At 38.1% G+C, this 22,151-nt stretch overlaps 1 protein-coding gene and 1 pseudogene across 1 annotated transcript; both read left to right on the forward strand.

The window, feature by feature from the left end:
* The first annotated feature begins 16,371 nt into the window (after window positions 1-16,371).
* On the forward strand, window positions 16,372-16,953 carry LOC137633150 (protein starmaker-like). Its single transcript, XM_068365308.1, has one exon. The coding sequence runs from the start codon at window positions 16,372-16,374 to the stop codon at window positions 16,951-16,953; it is 582 nt and encodes a 193-aa protein (XP_068221409.1).
* A 42-nt stretch (window positions 16,954-16,995) lies between these two features.
* LOC137633151 (probable peptidoglycan muropeptide transporter SLC46) overlaps window positions 16,996-22,151 on the forward strand; it is a 12,308-nt pseudogene continuing 7,152 nt past the window's right edge.

Consider the following 22,151-nt stretch of genomic DNA (forward strand, 5'->3'; position numbering starts at 1 on the left):
CAGAGTATCAAGCTTGTAGGACATCCTGCACGTCCCTCCGTTGGGAGGATTTTCCCCTTGAAAACTCCAACACCACCCTCCTCTGTGACGTTAGTACTGGTAGACCGCGACCTTGGATTCCTGCTCCCATGCGCCGACAGGTGTTTGATTTCATCCACGGCCTTTCACATCCCTCGTGCCGTTCTACTGCACAGCTGCTGAAGGCAAAGTTCATTTGGCACGGCATTTCTAAGGATGCTAAGGATTGGGTCCGTGCCTGTACTTCTTGCCAAACTTCCAAAGTACATTGACACACGGATTCAGGAGTGGGCACCTTTCCTCAACCTCAGCGTCGTTTCGCACACATTCACGTCGACGTTGTAGGCCCCCTACCCACATCACAAGGACATCGTTACCTGTTTACCGTCATCGACCGCTCCACTCGTTGGCCTGAAGCCATTCCCATGGAAACTGCAACGTCCGCCTCATGTACATCTGCCTTACTCTCTGGATGGATTTCAAGATTCGGTATCCCTGAGCATATTACTTCTGACAGGGGAACCACTTTCACCTCTCAATTATGGACGTCATTAGCGAATCTCCTGGGCATCACCCTACATCACACAACGGCCTACAACCCCGCTGCCAATGGAATGGTTGAACGTTTTCGTCGCACCCTCAAAGCAGCTTTGATGTCCCGCTGCAAGGATTGCAACTGGTTTACTCAGCTTCCCTGGGTCCTCCTTGGACTAAGGACCACTCCTAAAGACGCCCTCGACGTCTCGGCAGCCGAAATGGTGTATGGCGACCCGTTGGTCGTCCCTGCCGAGTTTTTTCCCACGTCGTGGGAAAATTTACTCCGTGCCGCCAGACTTACAAGCCCCCAGCGAAGCATCACATACCAACGGACTTGCACTCTGCAACGCACGTCTTCCTGCGCAACGACACCAGCAAGCCACCGTTAACGCCCCCTTACACGGGACCTTACCTTGTGATCCGACGCAGTCCGAAAGCATTCCTCCTAAACATTCGGGGCAAAGAAGACTGGGTCTCCATTGATCGTCTAAAACCTGCTTATCTTCTGCCAGATGACCCGCCTACAGTTCGCCTCTCTAGATCAGGGCGCCCTATTTAACATGTACAGTATGTCATTTTTAGGGGGGGAGCCATGTACCAACCGTGTTTCACACAATTGTACATAATTCCTTTTTGTATATATTATGGTTGTATCTTCGCTCTTCCCTCGCACTAAAACGAACCTGAAAATTCAAGTCTGGTTTTTCCTCTGTGATTTTGTCTGTCTTGTGAACTTGTCATGTCCTGTTGCCTTGAGGTTTTGTATATAAGGAGAGTGTTCCACAACAATATAACTCAGTCGTTTCCAATCTGCCTTTGATTTCACAACTCCTCTCTCGGCCCGTCACAATATATATATATATATGTGTGTGTGTGTGTGTGAATGTAAATTATATGAATGTATATATATATATATATATGTGTGTGTGTATATATAGCCTTCCTGACATGCTGACTGACATTGCCAAACGTTTGACTATTCTGCCTCTCCCGGGGGGGGGGGGGGAAGAGTCATACCCTTGTTAGAGGGTATACTCGGAAACCACAATCTTCCACAAATTGCCGAAACTGCAGTGTTGTAGTTAGAAACAAAAGAGGAGTAGGAAAGGGTTGAATCTGTGTGTGTGTGCATATCTATCTAAATGTTTAGCCGTCATTTTTGACGGGTCGCGTACATTAGTAACTACAGTATAATGAACTGCAACTAACCAGTCAGAGCCCTTTATACATACACTAGGACGATTGGAACCTGATATGTATAATAATATATACATATACATACCAATGTATTAGTATTGTCTTTAAATATCTATTTCCTAACACCTCTTTTAATCATAAACTTAAAAATTTACCGTAAAAAAAAAACGGTGAAAAATCCTCAAATAAATGTTGCCAGGCATTTACCGTTTTAAAAATGAATAATTTGACGTAAAGGAGTGATATTAAGGACACCAACAAACTAGGGTACAAATTACGGTCGCCTATATTTTACTGAAATACCGGTGAGAATAGTACATTTTTACATAGAATTTCGGATTTTTTTTTTTTTTTTTTTTTTTTTTCAAGTGTACCATATACCTGATCAATTCCCGTATCTCTCCCACTAAATCGTTAATATATTCCCGTAAAATTACCTCTAACCTGCTTCTAGACAAATACTTTCTATACAGTTAATATAAGTTAATAACGACACTCGATTCTCCCCGGTAGAGTTTGCCTGCGTGTTTATAACCGGTTAATTATCTTTAATTATATCCCTTAATCATACGTTAGGTTCTCGCTTGATAATTTTTCAATCAGATTTTTTACCGTCAATAATTCGAGGGTATCGAAATATTTTTTGGTATATAAAAATGCCTCGGGCGCTTGTTGAATTATTGATAATTGAATGGTTCTCATTCTGTCCCGTGGAAAGAGTCAGAGACTTGTTTTAATTGTTCGTTTGAAGAAATTTCTATTTTGGTAATGAACAAAATAAAAGGTTCTACCTTTATGTTTGATTTGTGTAAAGAATGTAACTCTGGCTATGGATGTCAGGAATATATAGATTTCGTTATTTTATCCAATTATTACTGTTATAATTCAGTGCATGATATATATATATATATATATATATGCTGTATATATTATTATTATTATTATTATTATTATTATTATTATTACTTGCTAAGCTACAACCCTAGTTGGAAAAGCAAGATGCCATAAGCCCTAGGGCTCCAACAGGGAAAATAGCCCAGTGAGGAAAGGAAATAAGGAAATATACTACAAGAGAAGTATATTGATATATATATATATATATATATATATATTATGTGTGTGCGTGTGTGTGTGCGTATTATTTTCATTGTAGACACAAACATACCTTTGTGGCCGTCAACGTGTTATATGTGTTAGGTTATTTACATATTCACACGTGTCTCTGTTTATATACATGTTTTGTTTCTTTGTCCATCTGTCTATCTCTCCACTAGAATCCCATCTGTTTACTAGACTTTCATCTGTCTATCTATCCACTAAACCAGTGGTTCCCAAACTATCTTACCTGACGCCCCCTTTTTGCTTCCAGTAGACCCGTACGCCCCCACTCCTCTCTTTTTTTTATATATGAAATGATTCTTACATTTATTTCTTAGCATTGTACAGGAAAACAGATTTCTGTTTGTACTACATTTTAATAATGGAAGCCACTCAAACAAATAATAGTACATTCCAGTAACAAAACGAAACATTTGGTTCAAAGTGAGCGAAAAAAAGTTTGACCATTAGCAGATTGGCAAAATTGAGTTGCAATTTTAAGAATAGATAATTTGAAAAGATGGCACATAATATTTTGAAATACTTATGAGACTAAGGCACAATTTCTGGTCAAATTTAGTGAGATGGATGCTGCTGCTTCTTCCTCACGAGATCAGAAATTCTAGGATTGAACGATGATAGCGCACAACACAAGTCATTTTCTACAGTAAGTCGGTTGCGCTGTTTTGGTTTCAGAACAACAAGAGCTGAAAATCCTGCTTCACAAAGATAAGTAGAAGAAAAGGGAAGGATCATACGAAGTGGTTCTTCACCTACTTTTGGGTACATGGGGAGATATTTCACACAAAACTCTTCTAACTTCATTTTTTCAAAGTCCCTTTTCGCGCTCGAGTCACATTTCAAATCGGTTTTATTATTTTATTAAACAAGTAATTTCGAGCACATGACTTCACGCCCCCCTTGTATCGTCCTCACGCCCCCCTAGTGGGGCGCGCCCCCCAGTTTGGGAACCACTGCACTAAACTCACATCTGTCATATCTGTCCACGAGATTCTCATCTGTCAATCTGTCCACTACAGTCCCATGTGTCTATCTATCAAATAGACTCCCATCTGTCTATCTTTGTACTATACTTCTATCTGTTTATCTGTGTATTAGACTCCCATCTGTCTATCTGTCTACTAGACTCTCATCTGTCTATCTGTCTACTAGAGTACCATCTTTCTATCTATCCAATAGACTCTCATCTGTTTATTTCTCCACTAATCTTCCATTTGTCTATCTGTCCACTAGACTCCCATATGCCTATCTGTCCACTAGACTCTCATTTGTCTATTTCTAGAGTCTAGACTAAACTCCATAAGACTTTGTCTACCTGTCATTCCGTCAAAGATACCTCGAAGAGTTACTGGTCTACTTCAATTTGATTTAATCTTCTTCATCTTTCGCACCTTTATCCCTACGTTAAAGGGTCGGTTGCCTGATGCACCCTCTCTAATGTTTTTTGATAGAAAGCATTGGAGAAGGCGCATCAGGCAACCGATCACTTAATGTAGGGATTTAATGGAACTGTTGAAACGTCCTCCAGAAAAGCCTGTCTCTAACCAAAAGTTACATTCCTATCTCTCCCAAAATCGAATCACTCGCCGTTAATCTAGACACCTATTTGGAAAAGCAGGATGATTATAAACACAAGGGCTCCAACAGAGTAAAAATAGCCCAGTGAGGAAAGAAAATAAGGAAATCAATAAACTTCATAAGAACTAATGAATAATTAATATGAACTATTTTAAAATCAGTTACTTTTTTTTTTTGTCTATTTGTTTAATGTTTTATATTCTCTATATATTGATAACTCTATATATTAATTTTCTTATAATTTTATGAGTTTCCAAAACTCTCGTTTTATCGTGCACGATTTCAGGTGAATCCGAACAGCTTAGCGCAGGAATGCGGTCTCTGACTAACTTCTTTTTCATAATTTCCCTTTTTCCTGTTTTATCTTCTACCTCTTATCCTATTTTCCCTATCCTCTAGCACTATACTATTCGTTTTTTTTTTGACTGGCTTATCTTTCTCCGATTTTACCCTTTTCCTATTTCATCTTCTACTTGTCTTATTTTCCCTATCCCTATGGTGTACGGTCTTTGACTGACTTCTTTTTCTCCAAGTTTCCCTAATTCTGTTTTATCTTCCGCTGTTTATCTTGTTTTCCCTATCCTTATATAGTACAGTCTTTGACTGACTTTTGTTACTCCGACTTTCTCTTTTCTCCTTTTTATATTCTACTGCTTATCTTATTTTCTATATCCGCTATCCCTAAACTGTATAGTCTTTGACTAATTTTTTCTCTAAATTTCCCTCTTTATCTGTTTTACCTTCTACCTCTTATCTTATTTTCTCTATCCCAATTCAATACAGTCTTTGACAGACTTCTTTTTCTCCGATTTTACCTCTTCCTGTTTTATCTTCTACTGCTTATCTTATTTACTTCATCCCCTATCCGTAAACTGTCCGATCTTTGACTGACTCCTGTTTCTCCGATTTTCCCTTTTTCCTGTTTTATCTTCCACCTTTCATCTTATTTTCTCTATCCCTAAACTGTACGGTCTTTGACTGATCTCTTTATCTCCTATTTCCTTCACTATCTGTTTTACCTTCTACCTCTTATCTCATTTTCCCTATCCCCTATTCACGGTCTTTGACTGACTCCTGTTTCTCCGATTTTCCCTTTTTCCTATTTTATCTCCTTTTAATTATCTTATTTTTCCCCACCACCACCCCTCGTACCCGAATTGCTTTTTATGCCAAGCACTTTGACCACCGACCCTCAGCCATCTCGCAATAATCCAATAACGTCAAACTGTCTGCGCGCTTGGCAATTAGCGGTAATTAGAGGGGAATTATGAAATTCGCAGCTTCCCACTTTCGCCTACCTTACTAATTAAGTTGTTACGGATGAGGAAGAGAACTTATGCGAGCGGTTACGAGCGGTGCCAAATAGACGAGGTCAGACCCGAGCCGTTTCGCTTGTGTGACCTGGGGTTGTTTTGTGGCTGTCTGTCTGTCTGTCGTTTTTTTAGTGGGGCCTTTATCGTCCTCCAATTAAAGAGAAGGAATCTAGATTACTGCAGGAACACAATGCTGCTTTCGGTGTGTAATTAACGCGTGAGCATTATCTAAACCTTATGATTTATGGTGTGTTTTACATCTTGAATGCTCTCTCTCTCTCTCTCTCTCTCTCTCTCTCTCTCTCTCTCTCCCCCCCCCACATACATACATACATACATAGATGATTGTGCAGGTTTATAGAAAGGCACACACGCATGCATATGCAGTATATGTTTGTATGTGTGTGCGTGTGTATGTGTGTATCAGTCATTTTACGTAAGTAGTTGGCATTAGAGACAGTACGATCAAGGCCCCAAGCATTCATATTTCAATTACTGATCATGAATGAAAACACTGCAGTAAACTTTCCAAATATCTACACAGAACTCTCTCTCTCTCTCTCTCTCTCTCTCTCTCTCTCTCTCTCTCTAAAATCATATGGCATTTCATTACTTCTTATTTGTTTTCCTTGTTTCCTTTCCTCGCTGGGCTATTTTTCTCTGTTGGAGCCCTCGGGCTTATAGCATTCTGCTTTTTCAACTAGGGTTGTAGCTTAGCTAATAATAATAATAATTATAATAATGATAATAATAATAATAATAATAATAATAATAATAATAATAATAATAATAATAATAATAATAATAATGAATTTTATTAGATACGTCCTGATTCCCGAGTGGGTTTGGCTAACTTCATCATATCCTATTATATGTGTGTATATATATATATATATATACACACACACATATATATATATATATATACATATATGTATATTTATACATATAGTATATATATATATATATATATGTATATATATATATATATATGTGTGTGTGTGTGTGTATATATATATATATATATACATATATATATATATATATATATGAAAGGTGAAAGTAAACGACTGCATTTAATAAGGCACATCATGTTTTTAAATATCCTATAATCCCCATCTAGCCTAATACTAGCCTTTTAGCCTACTCAAACTAATTAATCTTTGCCGTTAGACTCTTCTGTTAATTATAATCTAATTATAAAGTCTCTCCCCCAGAAAACATATCAAATTTCAGGTCAATTACGAGAAAACGTCTAGATCTTCCTTAATTAATTTATGAATATACAAAAATATTTCCCTTTATCTTTCGCTATTTCTCTTTAAGATGAGTCTAGTGTAATGTTAATTTATCGAAGTTTTTCTTTTTATGAGCCCAGATAAGGTCAGTGTCAATGTATTCATTGCTTTTTAATTTGTATAAACTTATTTTTTTCTGAAAATTTTCGAGGGTTCTCATTTTATTTTAGTTTCACCGGCCTGAAGAAAGTAGTACCATTTTCTAAAAACCTAAAGTTTGATATAGAAAACGTAGTCTTTTTCTTCAAAATTACTCCTCGGAATTCATTTATTAAAAAATAGTAGTGTTAGAAAATAAAATAGAATGAATATTAAAAGATAATCATAAAACAAGTATAAAAGATAAATTTGCATGAACTTTTCAAAGTAAAACGTTACCCTAAAAGGTAATGAAATATGCTATACGTAAAACAGATAGCTATTGTAAGGAAAATCAACAAACTGTTTATTTATTTGAATTCTCCTTTCGCCACACTGTGGTTTCCCGTGTATATGTATTCCGCTCTATCAGAGCTACATTTTGACATATGTATTATTTCATTATGTGTTTCTGTTAACTCATAATTCGTATATTTGTAAGTGTAAGAAAACACATATATTTTGGCGGCCAATTCAATCTGATTTGGCGCCAGCGCCATCCTACCTTTCCGTCCGCACCTTGTAATATACTCCCATGCACATTTGAATAAAGTATCAGTTGATCTTGGTGATGCTTGTCTCACTGTCCTTACAACTGGTGACCCCGGAGTTGAAAGTAGCATCAGCGGTTTTGGCTTTGCCATTAACGGACTTATACGGCCGTGCTACCTTCTCTATACTCCGTTACCTTAGGCATGAGCCTGCCTTTGGTTCTCCCACACTTCGGTGAATGTAAGGCAGTAGGATGAGCTTAACCGACATATCAACTTCTCACCTCTTCGCCGACTCATCGTCTGGCCACGATGCAGGAAGCAACACGCCCATCGCACCCCAACGGCCTCGCCTCCACGCCCAAAGTCAAACTGCCGCCCTTTTCTCAACACAACACCGCTTCCTGGTTCCTGAGAGCAGACATACTCTTCCGTGTCGCTAGACTCAGCGACTCTTGCGCCAAGGCTGACATCGTTCTCACCTCCATACCTGAAGAGGTATTCGACAAGATTTCCCCATGGCTCGACGCCCAGGCCGGCCAAGATTCATACGACGACCTGAGAATGAAACTCATCGGTATCTACTCCCTCTCCGTCTCAGCAAGGGCACAGAAAGTCCTGGATCTCGCCGGCAAGCCCATAGGTGACACCTCTCCTGTCGAGGCGTGGGACGAGTTAACGGCCTGCTTATGCTCCCCGAAACAAGATACAGCACCTTCAATAGGGAACTCCTCGCCGTCTACCTCGCCGTCCGCCACTTCAGGCACATCTTGGAGGGCACTCCCTTCACAATCGCGACGGACCATCAACCTCTCGTACACGCTTTCACGAAATCGACAGACGCATGGTCCTCCCGACAACAACGTCATCTTGCAACAATCGCCGAATTCGGGTGCACCATACGTTACGTCCCAGGAAAGAAAAACCCAGTCGCGGACGCCCTTTCAAGGATTGAAATTGACGCAATCCACCTGGGAATCGACTACGCCAATCTCGCAACCGAACAACGCACCGACCGAGAAGCACAGGATCACCTGACGGGGCCATCCGCGGCTCAAGATAAGTGCGATTCCCCTCGGACCAGCAGGAGTAACTATTCTTTGCGACACCAGCACCGGCCGCCCACGTCCCCTGGATACCAGCCTCCTGCCGAAGGAAAATATTCTATATCATCCATGGACTTTCACACCCTCAGGACGCACCACCGCTCGCCTTCTGTCTGAAAAGTTCATCTGGCCAGGGATAAAAAAGGACGCCCGGGAATGGGCGAAGTCGTGCATCAACTGCCAGTCAAGCAAAGTCAGCCGTCACACCGAATCGGGGGTAGGTGATTTTCCCCAGCCAAAAAGACGTTTCGGTCACATACACATCGACGTCGTGGGACCATTGCCCCCTCTGGATCTGCTCGCTACCTGCTTACGATCATCGATCGCTCCACGAGGTAGTTGGAGGCATCGCCGATGACCGAAGCTACGACTCAAGCATGCGCCGAAGCCCTCCTGTTAAGCTGGGTGAGCAGGTTTGGCGTTCCTGACGACATCATGACAGACAGAGGCCCCTGCTTTCCTCTCAGAAATATGGCTCGCTTGGCGAACCTGATGGGGACGACGCTCCACAGCACCACGGCATACAACCCCGCAGCAAACGGCATTGGTCGAAAGAACTCCAACCGCGCCCTCAAGGCGTCCCTGATGGCGAGCTGCACCGACGGGGACTGGAAATCACGACTTCCTGGGTACTCCTCGGCCTTCGCACCGCCCCTCGCGCAGACGGCAAACCTTCGCCCGCCAAAAAGGTTTACGGGGAGGCGCTCGCAGTTCCTGGCGAATTCTTTCCCTCATCAACCGACGACACGCAGCTGGATCACCTAAGGGACATCGCCAGGAAGTTCAGGCCATGTCTCAAAACTTACCAGGACAGAACCAAGCACTTCAAGCCAGAAAACCTGGATGACTGCGGGTACGTTTTCGTCCGTGTCGACGCTCATCGACAACCACTAACTAGACCTTATCGAGGCCCCTACCGGGTAATTAAAAAGACAACGAAAGCCTTCCTTCTTGACGTCCATGGCCAAGAGGACTGGGTCTCAATAGACCGCGTGAAACCAGCATTTCTTGAAGGAAGCGACACCGCCTACGCCGGACCTGGCAGATCCAGAGTTCCACCTCAAAACAAGGCGCCCCAACGAAAGAAAAATCATCAAACGACGACAAGAGGAAGAGTTCCTTACGCCGACCGCCGGCGCGCCCCTCCGTTCAAAAACAAGAGGAACCCTCCCGACGCCCGAAAAGATACGAAGATTGATCATCAGCCCTCTACGCCGCCCGATGTCTTGGGGGGGGAGGGGAGTACTTGTAAGGACACCGCTCCCTTCGTCGTCCAGAAAATCAACAAACTGTTTATTTATTTGAATTCTCCTTTCGCCACACCGTGGTTTCCCATGTATATGTATTCCGCTCTATCAGAGCTACATTTTTGACATATGTATTATTTTCATTATCTTTCTGTTAACTCATAATTCGTATATTTGTAAGTGTAAGAAAACACATATATTTTGGCGGGCAATTCAATCTGATTTGGCGCCAGCGCCATCCTACCTTTCCGTCTGCACCTTGTAATATACTCCCATGCACATTTGAATAAAGTATCAGTTGATCTTGGTGACGCTTGTCTCACTGTCCTTACACTATAATCACTCCATACTATCTCCTGAGAACGGAACCAGCTAATCAGACCTTGTTATTTTCGTATTCTAAGTATGAAAAAGTCATAATAAACATGTGTTATGAAATATGTAAAGATTTCTACATATGATCATGTGACTATAATCCTAAATGGATATATATATATATATATATATATATTTATATATATATATATATATATATACATATATATACATATATATATATATATATACACTGACTCCCCTGGTGTTATAACTAGTAAGGTTGGTTCTCCAGTCGGGACATCTGATCATGCCTTGATTTCATTAGTAGTGAAGACTGAGCAGCCTGTCCCTGATACATCATACTCTTGTAAAATTTATATGAAATCCCAAGCAGACTGGAATGGGATTTTGCATGATTTTTTGTGCTTGAATTGGTCACAATTATATAGTAGTGTAGATCCTGTTGTCCCTTTGAATGAGAATCTAGTCAACATAATTGATAGGCGTATCCATCTCGTGTGCTAAGGTACCAAGTGAAGGACACACCGTGGTTCAATGATGATTGTAGACGTGCTTATTTGGAGAAGCAGGAGGCCTATAACCTTTGGAAGGGTAACAGATCAGATTTGACCTGGAAACAACTGTACTCAGCTTTGAGCTTTTGCTCAGACAGTTTATGCCTCAACTGAAAAGGAGTACAATTTAAACCATAAAAGAAACCCTTTCTGGTACAACTCAGGAACATAAATGGTGGTCTACCCTTAAATCTGCACTCTTTGGTGTAGATGCAGCAGTTCCTCCTTTACTTAAACCAGATGGCTCAGTCTCTCACTGTCCAAAGGAAAAAGGCAACCCTTTTGGCTGATGTTTTTGACAGTAAACAGAGTAATGAAAAAACTTGAACTTCCTCATTCCTGTTTTCCTGAGCTAAACTAACTAGTTTAGCTTTTCGATCTCGTGAGATTAAAGCTCTGTTGATGGACCGTGATGCTTATGGAGGTGTAGACCCAAATGGCATTTTTCCTTTGTTTTTTTATAAAGACAGCAGATATCTTAGCTCCAAAGTTATCTGTTATTTTGCCCAAGTTAGCAAGAATAGGAGCTTTTAGCACTTGTTGGAGAATTGGTAATGTTACTCCTCTATGTAAATGTGTTTGTGGTAGCTCAAGTCCCACTGATTACCGCCCAATTTCCATAACTCCCATATTATCTAAAGTTTTTGAACGCCTTCTGGGCAAAACGTCTTAATGGGTTTGCTGAAGGTAATCATCTATTCCCTAGTTTGCTAAAGGCCTTGGAGCATGTGATGCCCTTCTTACAATCTCCAATGCTGTACAGAAATCCCTTGATTGTGGTCATGAAGTTTGTATGATTGGCCTTGATTTTAGTGCTGCCTTTGACCGTGTTAATCATGAGGCCCTTGTTTTCAAACTCAAACAGTTGGGAGTGGATGGGTCGTTTCTTAACATTATTATTGATTTTTTAAGTAATAGATCTCAAAGAGTTGTTGTTGATGGGCACCATAGTGAGTATAGGAATGTGATATCCGGTGTGCCACAGGGTAGTGTTCTTGGCCCATTACTTTTCATACTATATACACATGACATGTGGTTTGGCCTAGAAAACAAACTTGTTGCATATGCAGATGATGCTACTCTCTTTGCATCAATTCCATCCCCTGAATGTAGATCTGGGGTTGGTGAATCCCTTAATAGAGACTTAGCTAAAATTAGTGCATGGTGCAAATTATGGGGTATGAAGTTGAATCCAAATAAAACTCAAAGTATGATTGTAAGTAGGTCAAGGACGGTGGGTCCTCAACATCCGGATCTCAGTATTGATAATGTTTCTTTAAATTTGTATGACTTAAATTTTAGGTGTGATTCTCGACAGCAAATTTACTTTTGAGAACACATTAGGTCTGTGTCTTCTTCAATTGCACAAAGAATTGGCTTATTGAGAAAGTCCTACAAGATTTTTGGTGATCAATCTATTCTGAAAAAAGTGTTTTAATTCTTTCATTCTACCTTGTTTTGAGTATTGTTCTCCTGTCTGGTATTCAGCTGCTGATTCTCATCTTAATTTGTTGGACAGAAACTTACGGTCTATTAAATTTCTTATTCCTGATCTAGATATTAATCTTTGGCACCGTCGTTTAGTTAGTTCATTATGCATGTTGCATAAGATTTTTCATAACTCTAACCATCCTGTACATTCAGATCTCCCTGGACAATTCTATCCTGTTCGTAATACTAGGCAGGCAGTTAATTCTAATAACCAGGCCTTCTCTATCATGAGGCTCAATACTACACAGTATTCTAGAAGTTTTATTCCAGCTGTTACCAAGTTGTGGAATGATCTTCCTAATCGGGTAGTTGAATCAGTAGAACTTCAAAAGTTCAAAATTGGAGCAAATGTTTTTATGTTGACCAGGCTGACATGAGTCTTTTTGTAGTTTATATATGACATATCTGTTTTTGACGTTGTTAATAGTTTATATATGACATATCTGTTTTTGACGTTGTTAATAGTTTATATAGGACATATCTGTGTTGACGTTGTTACTGATTTTAGAATGATTTATTGTTAATCTATTCTCATCATTTATTTATTGCCTTATTTCCTTTCCTCACTGGGCCATTTTTTCCCTATTGGAGTCCTTGGGCTTATAGCATCTTGCTTTTCCAACTAGGGTTGTAGCCTTGGCTAGTAATAATAATAATAATATATACATATATATATATATATATATATTTATATATATGTGTATGTGTGTGTATTATATATATATATATATATATGATGTCCTTTGCGTCTATAAGCGTAGGAAATTATGATATACTATATATATATATATATATAGATAGATAGATAGATAGATAGATAGATATATATATAGATTATATATATGTATGTATATATATACATATATATATACTGTATATGTTCGTGTGTGTGTATATATATATATATATATGTGTGTGTGTATATATATATATATATATCATAATTCCGTTTCTAATTAAATTAACATTATTATCATTATTGTTGTTGTTGTTGTTATTGTTGTTGATATAATGGCTGAGATGATACATGTAAAATAATAATTGAAACGTAGCATCCTACTTAAGAAGAAGAGCTATCAATGTTTTCCCCAAGATATAAATACAAGGCTTTCACTGACACCTAGTTTACATAATAGATTAGAACTGACTAATCAGCTTGCATTGAGCTCTGCCTTATCTTGATGGGTTAGTTGTGCATTCACAATTGCATTGTTTTGAGAGGTGAACCACTTATTCGTTGTGAGAGAGAGAGAGAGAGAGAGAGAGAGAGAGAGAGAGAGAGGTGAAATAACGGGCGGAGCTTAACTTTTCTAGAACTTACACAGCCACGAATATTTCAAGCGACCGTTGTTTCCTACTCTCTCTCTCATCTCTCTCTCTCTCTCTCTCTCTCTCTCTCTCTCTCTGAAGACTATAGCATAGTTCTATATAGAAAACCCACTGTTTATCCTATCAAGTTATGCATTGAAAGTTTCCTTCTACGGCCAGACTCTGACCTCTTCCTGCTTCTGCTTTCCTAGCCATAAAGCTTCCCTCCTCTGTGTTAGCTAGAAAACCTAAGTGAATTGTCATTGCCGTCGGCCTCTGCTTTTTAATTTTCAGAAGAGTTTCGTAACAGAATTCCTTTACATAATTTTCTATAAACAACATTTTTATCACTTTAGTGATAACTGCCATTTTTAGAGGTTTTCAGTCTTATACAACCGATTAACCATCGAAGATATCAGGTAAAAATTCAATTATTATTATTGTTATTATTATTATTATTATTATTATTAAAAGTTTTCATTCATGAATAACTGTATATTTAAAAAAAAAAAAAAACAGGAGATCCTAGTTTTAAATATACGACGAAATATGACTTGGAATATTTTTATCAAAGATTGTGTTGTCTTTAACTTATTATTATTATTATTATTATTATTATTATTATTATTATTATTATTATTATTTCTATTATTATTATTATTATTATTATTATTATTATTATTATTATTATTATTATTATTATTATTATTATTATGGCCTTTTATAAACCTACAAACGACAGTCTCTACGAACAGAAAAAACTAAACGAGAAACCACAAATGAAAAAATAACAAATGTATAAAATAGAAACAAAAATAAATGTCAGGAAACGTCATCTCGGCTTCTAATCTGAACAGCTCTCAAGTACTGACATTTCTCGATCTGTCACAGAAATTGAAACTTAATTTATCTGGTGATGTTAAAGAGATAACGCATATAGAGACGTTGATAATATGCTCCTGATATCGTGGTCTCTCTCTCTCTCTCTCTCTCTCTCTCTCTCTCTCTCTCTCTCTTTTGTTTCAGTGTCTTTGGAGAGTGAGTCAGTGAGGTTGTCGTGAGTGAAATACAAATGTGTCGTAAATCAACATCAAAACACTCTCTCTCTCTTTCTCTCTCTCTCCTCTCTCTCTCTCTCTCTCTCTCTCTCTTTTGTTTCAGTGTCTTTGGAGAGGGGAGGGAGTGAGGTTGTCGTGAGTGAAATACAAAAGTGTCTTAAATCAACATCAAAACACACTCTCTCCTCTCTCTCTCTCTCTCTCTCTCTCTCGTTTGTTTCAGTGTCTCTGGAGAGTGAGTGAGTGAGGTTGTCCTGAGTGGAAATACAAAGGTATCTTAAATCAACATCAAAACACACTCTCTCTCTCTCTCTCTCTCTCCTCTCTCTCTCTCTCTCTGTCGTTTCAGTGTCTCTGGAGAGTGAGTGAGGTTGTCGTGTATAAAATACAAATATGTCTTAAATCAACATCAACAATAACAAATGCAGTTGTTTCTAGCCCACAGCAGGACAAAGGTCAGAGACATGTCCTTATTCGTGTCTGGGGTTTGGCCAGTTTTCATCACCACGCTGGCCAGTGCCGATTAGTAATGGTGGGAGGCTTTCCTCTGATAGCTCACAACAAACCAACTTATGATTGGCCGTGACTTGTACAGCCTTCCTAATCATGGAGATAAACAAACCCTTTCATTGCGTTAAGGTATCCCCACTCAGAAAGGGGAAGCTTGAGTAACGTTAGTGAAATATTACCAGTGGTGGAAAAGTGTTATTAAATTGTGGGAATTAACTTACCTGTCAGATAAGCAGTGAAATTTATCAGGTGAAAAATTATTAATGATAAATGCTATATAAATAGAAAGAAATAATCCGTACAAAAAAAAAATCAGACAATATAAAATATCGAACCAAAATGGCAAGACATTTCAACAGTGTAAAATTGACTTTAATTCACCACATTATTTTGTTGTGCAAAATTAACTTTGCAAAATAATATTTTGGTTAGAATATCTTTGGAAAATTTAACGATGAATTTGAATAGACTTAGGACAGAATGTTCCTCTTAAATGATGAATAAAGTAATTGTATAATACACTTATACACGTGAGATACAAATCAGGTCTGAAATGCTATCAAAATCCAACTGATCCCTTTTTATTCATTTATTTTGAATATCTTCCAATGGAAAATATACGTCAAAGTATCCTCGTATGTGTAGATATATAGAACATGTATACACACACACACACACACATATATATATATATATATATGTGTGTGTGTGTGTGTGTGTGTGTGTTAATTACATTTTAATTCATGTTATGAGGTAGTAATTACATTTACCTACCAATGTAATTTCTCCCTCTCTCTCCTCTCTCTCTCTCTCTCTCTCTCTCTCTCATTCATTTAATCTAATTTTTCTTCAAGAAACTTTAGGCGAACTTGACAACGGAAGCAGGAAACCGTGCTATCACCTTGCTAAAAAGGACAAAAACCATCTGAATCTTAGACCTCGAGTGCCAGAGATCAGCTAAAAACTTGGGTAACGAACGCTCAACACCAACCACATGGTTTAGTAAAGTAAACAAAATCAACCTGGCATTCTTATTACGGAAGAGAAGGATCAAACAGACATTTCGACCATGAGTGACGAAGGAAACCCAGACATTTTGACCACTGATGATAGAGACCAACGAGATATTTCTACTATGAATGATATCAAGGACCAACTAGCTACTTCGGCCACGGAGGATAGTATAGATCAACCCACTACCTCGACCTTGGACGACAGATACAAACCAAACATTTCGGCCATTGATGATAGAGACAAACCAAACATTTCGGCCATTGATGATAGAGACAAACCAAACATTTCGACCATTGATGTTGATGATAGAGACGAACCAAACATTGATGACAGGGACAGACCAAACATTTCGACCATTGATGACGGAGACAAACCAAACTTTGATGACAGAGACAAATCAAACATTTCGACCATTGATGACAGAGACAAACCAAACTTTGATGACAGAGACAAATCAAACCTTTCGACCTTTGATGACAGAGACAAATCAAACCTTTCGAACTTTGATGACAGAGACAAATCAAACCTTTCGACCTTTGATAACAGAGACAAACCAAACATTGATGTAAGCAACAAACCAAACATTTCTACCATTGATGACAGAGGCAAACCCAAACCTTTCGACCATGGACGATAGTGGCCAACGAGAACCTTCAAACTTGAACCTAAAAGAACACCCCGACTTGGATGTCCAAGATCACAGCCACGCCAGAAAATGAGTCCCTTCAAACTAAGAGAAATCTGAGTGAAAGAATCTTCGGGTGGATACAAGGAATATCGGTCGAACCTGTGCTGTTTCTGCAGAACATTTCTTCTCAAGTCGTGTGGATTGCTTCCCAAGATCTCATGATGGATAAAGCGTGTAAGGTGAGAGCTGAAATGAATTTTGTAGTTGTTTTCATCTGTACTTGAAAATTACCTGTTAAAGGGAAATAGTTTGCCTTCATACAAATAGACAAAATTGTCGGTAAAGAAGAATTTGTTTGTTTTCCTTCTGATGTGAATAAAAATTATATCCCTATTACGTAAAGTTATATTCCAGTGTAGATTTAATTTTTTACGTTGATATTAATAGACAAAAAAATAAGGAAAACGAATTTTGATAAAATGAAGCAAATTTCATGAAGTATGAATGGCAAATGCTATATTGCTCCAATGTAAAAATCCTAACTAGATTAGTAGAATGCAAGAAATGGCTTTATTCCAATAAAGGTTTTAAAAATATCTCAGTTCCAAGGCTCAAATTACTTTGCTCTCAGGACAAATGGCAAACTTCTCTTACCGAAATATGCAAAATATATTTTGAGAGAAATTTTAAGAATAAGAAGATTTATGCAAGAGTATTAAAAGGTGATGAGATAATATTGAAATCTAATTCTATTACGATAATAATGATAATAATAATGATAATAATAATAATATAGTAATAATGTTAACATAAAACCGTTTTGAATATGAATAACCATAATTGTTGTCGTTGTTTTTGTTAACCCAATCATCATCCTTATCATAGTGCGAGTGTTAAAAAGAATACGATAACGATAAGAATTAGAGATCTGTTTTAATGCCACTGTTCTTAGAATATTTTATTTTAATTGATCATTATTTATCTAGTAGTTTATTTGTCTCATATCCTTACCTCACTGGGCTATTTCTTCCCTGTTGGAACCCTTGGCCTTATAGCATCCCTGCTTTTCCAACAAGGGTTGTAGCTTAGCAAATAATAATAATAATAATAATAATAATACTCCGCCTAAACCAGAATTGCCATATTTAACAACCTAGCTAGCATAATTTTCCACCACTCTACCCCAGCCTGAAGAAGGGGGACGACACTCCCAAAACGAGGATAAGAGCCATTGAGAAAACAGAGTACAAGATCATTACAACTGAGGCAGCCATTATCTTTACAAAACTTACCTGAAAGAGGGTCTAGTACCCAATAATAATAATAATAATAATAATAATAATAATAATAATAATAATAATAATAATAATAATAATAATAATAATGTTATTAAATTGTGCTCTAATTTATGAAAGATTTATAGGTTAACCTCAACTTCGATGACAACGTGTGCGCCAACCTAAACGAGCACAAAGACAGGCAGAAGATGGTCCAAGACCCTCGTTTCCGAATTCATGATGTGGAGGTCAATCTTCGAGACCGGCATCAATGTGAGGAATTTGACCCTGTGAGGTCAAGATCAAGGACATTTTTTTTCTCTATATTAAGTCAATTTCTTTTTCTTGATTTATTTCTAATTTCTTTTTTTTTTCATGGGTTTTTATTTGTCTTCTTTATTTTCTTTGTTTGATTTTGTTTATGAGACCTAAGTTTGTTATTATTACGATTTCATTGTTATCTCTCTCTCTCTCTCTCTCTCTCTCTCTCTCTTTAGTATTCTTGAACGTCTTTTAAGTTTGATTTTAATAGATTTTTATTGGTATACATCTTTCTCTCCTCTCTCTCTCTCTCTCTCTCTCTCTCTCTCTCTCTCATGTATTTGTCTTGTAACTCTTTCATGAGTGTGTCCGACATGTGGGACCGTTAATACCCCTATTTATTGTTTATTATTTGGTACATGAAAATTGACTCAGTGTACTTGTATCTGTTGAGGTAATAAAACAATAGCACTTAGTCGAAGTAAAAGGCCTGACAACACTGAAATTACAAAACAATTCTTCTTCACCCAAGGGGTTAACTACTGCACTGTAATTGTTCAGTGGCCACTTTCCTTTGGTAAGGGTAGAAGAGACTTTTTAGCCATGGTAAGCAGCTCTACTATAGTCTTCGGTAGTGCCATAGCCTCTGTACCCTTGGTCTTTCCACTGTCTTGGGGTAGAGTTTTCTTGCTTGTGGGTACATTCGGGCACACTATTCTATCTTATTTCTCTTCCTCTTGTTTGTTTTTGAATTTTTTTAAGTTTATATATGAAAGATTTGTTGTGGTGTTGTTGTTGTTTGTTCTTAAAATATTTTATTTTAATTGTTCATTACTTCTCTTGTAGTTTATTTACTTCTTTATTTTCTTTCCTCGCTGGGCTATTTTTCCCTATTGGAGCCTTTGGGCTTATAGTATCCTGATTTTCCAACTAGTGTTGTAGCTTAGCTTATAATAATAATAATAATGATAATAATAATAATAATAAAATAATAATAATAAGTAGTAGTAGTAGTAGTAGTAATAATAATAATAATAATAATAATAATAATAATAACAACAACAACGTTCACGATACGTCATCAGTATTATGAATTCTTACATCTCCCTTCTAGGTCATCTTCACCCTGTTCCTAGGAGCATGGGGTGACCGCTGGGGCCGCAAGCGTCCTCTGATCCTATGCCTGACGGGGATGATGCTAGAAGCCGTGATCCATCTGATAAACAGCCAAATATCCTCCGGAAGGATAGAGACGATGCTGATATCCTCGGTGCCGTTCTCTTTAGGGGGCGGGTATATGGCCCTGCTCATGTTGTGCTTTGCCCATATGGCAGACCTCGTCTGAATCACGTACGGTGGGGAATGCGCCTCTCTCTCTCTCTCTCTCTCTTTCTCTCTCTCTCTCTCTCATGTATTATATATATATATTATATGTGTGTGTGTGTGTATATATATATATACACATGAGAGAGTGTGTGTTCCAATTCTGCTAATTATTCTCTCTCCTTTCTCTCTCTCTCTCTCTCTCTCTCTCTCTCTGCCACTGTTTTCTAATAAAAAATTTATGATTTTATTTACACTCCAAAAGTTTTAGCATTAAAATTATTATTGAAATTACTAAAATTATTAAAATTATTGTTATTGAAATTATTGTATTATCTGTATTTACCATAAACAAGTATTTCATTGTTAGAACAAAGAACATTACGAATGGGATTCCTAGACTCGGCCCTACTACCTCGGCATGCCGGTGGGTAATGCAATCGTGGGTCCTCTCCTAGATGCAGGAGGATACGTGGGAGCCTTCGGACTCGCCATTGCAATATACGTAGTAACGATAATCTATGTAATCATCAAGATTTCTCCTATCAAACCTAAAGCATCTGAGGTGAGAAATAACACTGTTTTTACTTAAAGGGATATTTTTCTGGTCCTTATTGCAAGGGAACCCTATTCTCAACAGGACCTTTCGTTATAAATGGTATCGTATAGGCCTACATTCCAAGGCATTCAGCATTTCACACCGTGTATTGCTCCTCTATTGTCAAATCCACAATATCGAAATAAATAGAAAACAAGTCTTCCGTTTCTTCTTGAAAACCTTAATATCTTCAGTCTTTCGTATGTCTATTTGAAGCCTGTTGTATGAGTCTTGGGGCCGCATTTTTGAAAGCTCTAGAATCTACCCTAGACATACTTGTATATCTTTGTATAATCATTTGAAACCATCTGGAACTATTCTCGTGTCAACACGATTTGTTAACTGCGGGATTTGTAGCAATTCTCTCAAATATTTTGAACGTTCAGTTCTGATAACTTAATGGGTTATTGTACACATTTCAGACTCAAATCTTGCTTTAATGGGCAGCCAGTGTAAATCAATCAACTCTATGCGTGATCCTTTCTCTGGGTGGGACATTAGTCTTGCCCTTCTGTTTATTAAGTTTTGTAATTTATCAAGATGCACTTTTGGTAGATTGTGGTAGATAGAGTTATCAGTAGTCAATCCTGCTAATAACACAGTTTATCACGTTTCTTTAGTGGTAAGAAGAACTATGGCCGTAATGTGACAAGAGGCCAGACTGGCCGTAAGGGACACGTTGCAATCTACAATAGTTTTATGGCGGTCAGATTTTATTCCACCATTAACTAGAGATTTTTTTTTGTAATGGTCCGTGCGTTTATCAACAGATCAATATATTCTTTAGGAACGATGAGGGGGAGAATCTCATGTTGAGAAGATTTATGTAAGTCATTCTGAAAATGTATTCCTTGAGAAAAAAAGAAAATCTGTAGCGAGGAAGATTCGAACTTTTTCCGCAGGCAAAGGATCAACTTTCAAGACTATACTATGTTTTGAATAAAGGTTACAAAATCTTCCATGTAAGCTAAGGTCACTAGATTATGAAATTTTACCCGTTATAAAATCATCGAAACGTTTTAAACAAGATGCATACTGGTCATAAACTTCCACACTCGTATTAGGCCTGGAACAGTTTCCTACTGCCATGTATATTCACAGAAATAACCAATTGCAAGTCAATTATGATATCATTGTTGATTAATCTAATCTTTTGCTATAGCATAGACTCTTACTGGGTAAATGGTGCACTGTATATTACGCAAGCAACATTAATGGAAATGGAGTTACAGGGTACAGGGAACGAGAAGGAGACCAAAGCGAAGGTGGGTGGACTGTATCAAGGATGACCTTCGATCAAAGTGATTAACCGGTGATGAGGTGTGGGACAGAGGTAGATGAAGAAAGCTGACTAGAAACATCAACCCCACATACAAGTGGGAAAAGATGTAGACAAAGAAGAAGATTGCCTTTCCAAATTTAGCATCATTTGGGGTCTAAATTTACATCAATCAGCCAATATTTTGGGACTAATCGCATAGGCGTCTCTGTGGATTGAAATATAGTCACCAATTTCTAGGCACGTTGCTAATATATGCCATAAAACGTTATTTCCTTACTATCACATTTAGTAGGCTTTCTTTTATTATAGAATAAACTAGAAATAATAAATAATACCAGCAGGTGGAAGCCAAATCTATCTGCGATGTGACCCAGATAACGGACGCCATTGTTGTCACGGTCAAGCCTAGGCCTAATAGGGCAACTTTACACATCCTACTCCTTATAATGGCGATGATGTTCGATTC

The sequence above is a fragment of the Palaemon carinicauda genome, chromosome 42 (assembly GCF_036898095.1).
Source record: "Palaemon carinicauda isolate YSFRI2023 chromosome 42, ASM3689809v2, whole genome shotgun sequence".
Classification (NCBI taxonomy): domain Eukaryota; kingdom Metazoa; phylum Arthropoda; class Malacostraca; order Decapoda; family Palaemonidae; genus Palaemon; species Palaemon carinicauda.

Bases quoted from the DNA above. Each gene is read 5' to 3' on its own strand.
- LOC137633150 (XM_068365308.1), top strand. From the start codon at position 16,372: ATGAGTGACGAAGGAAACCCAGACATTTTGACCACTGATGATAGAGAC.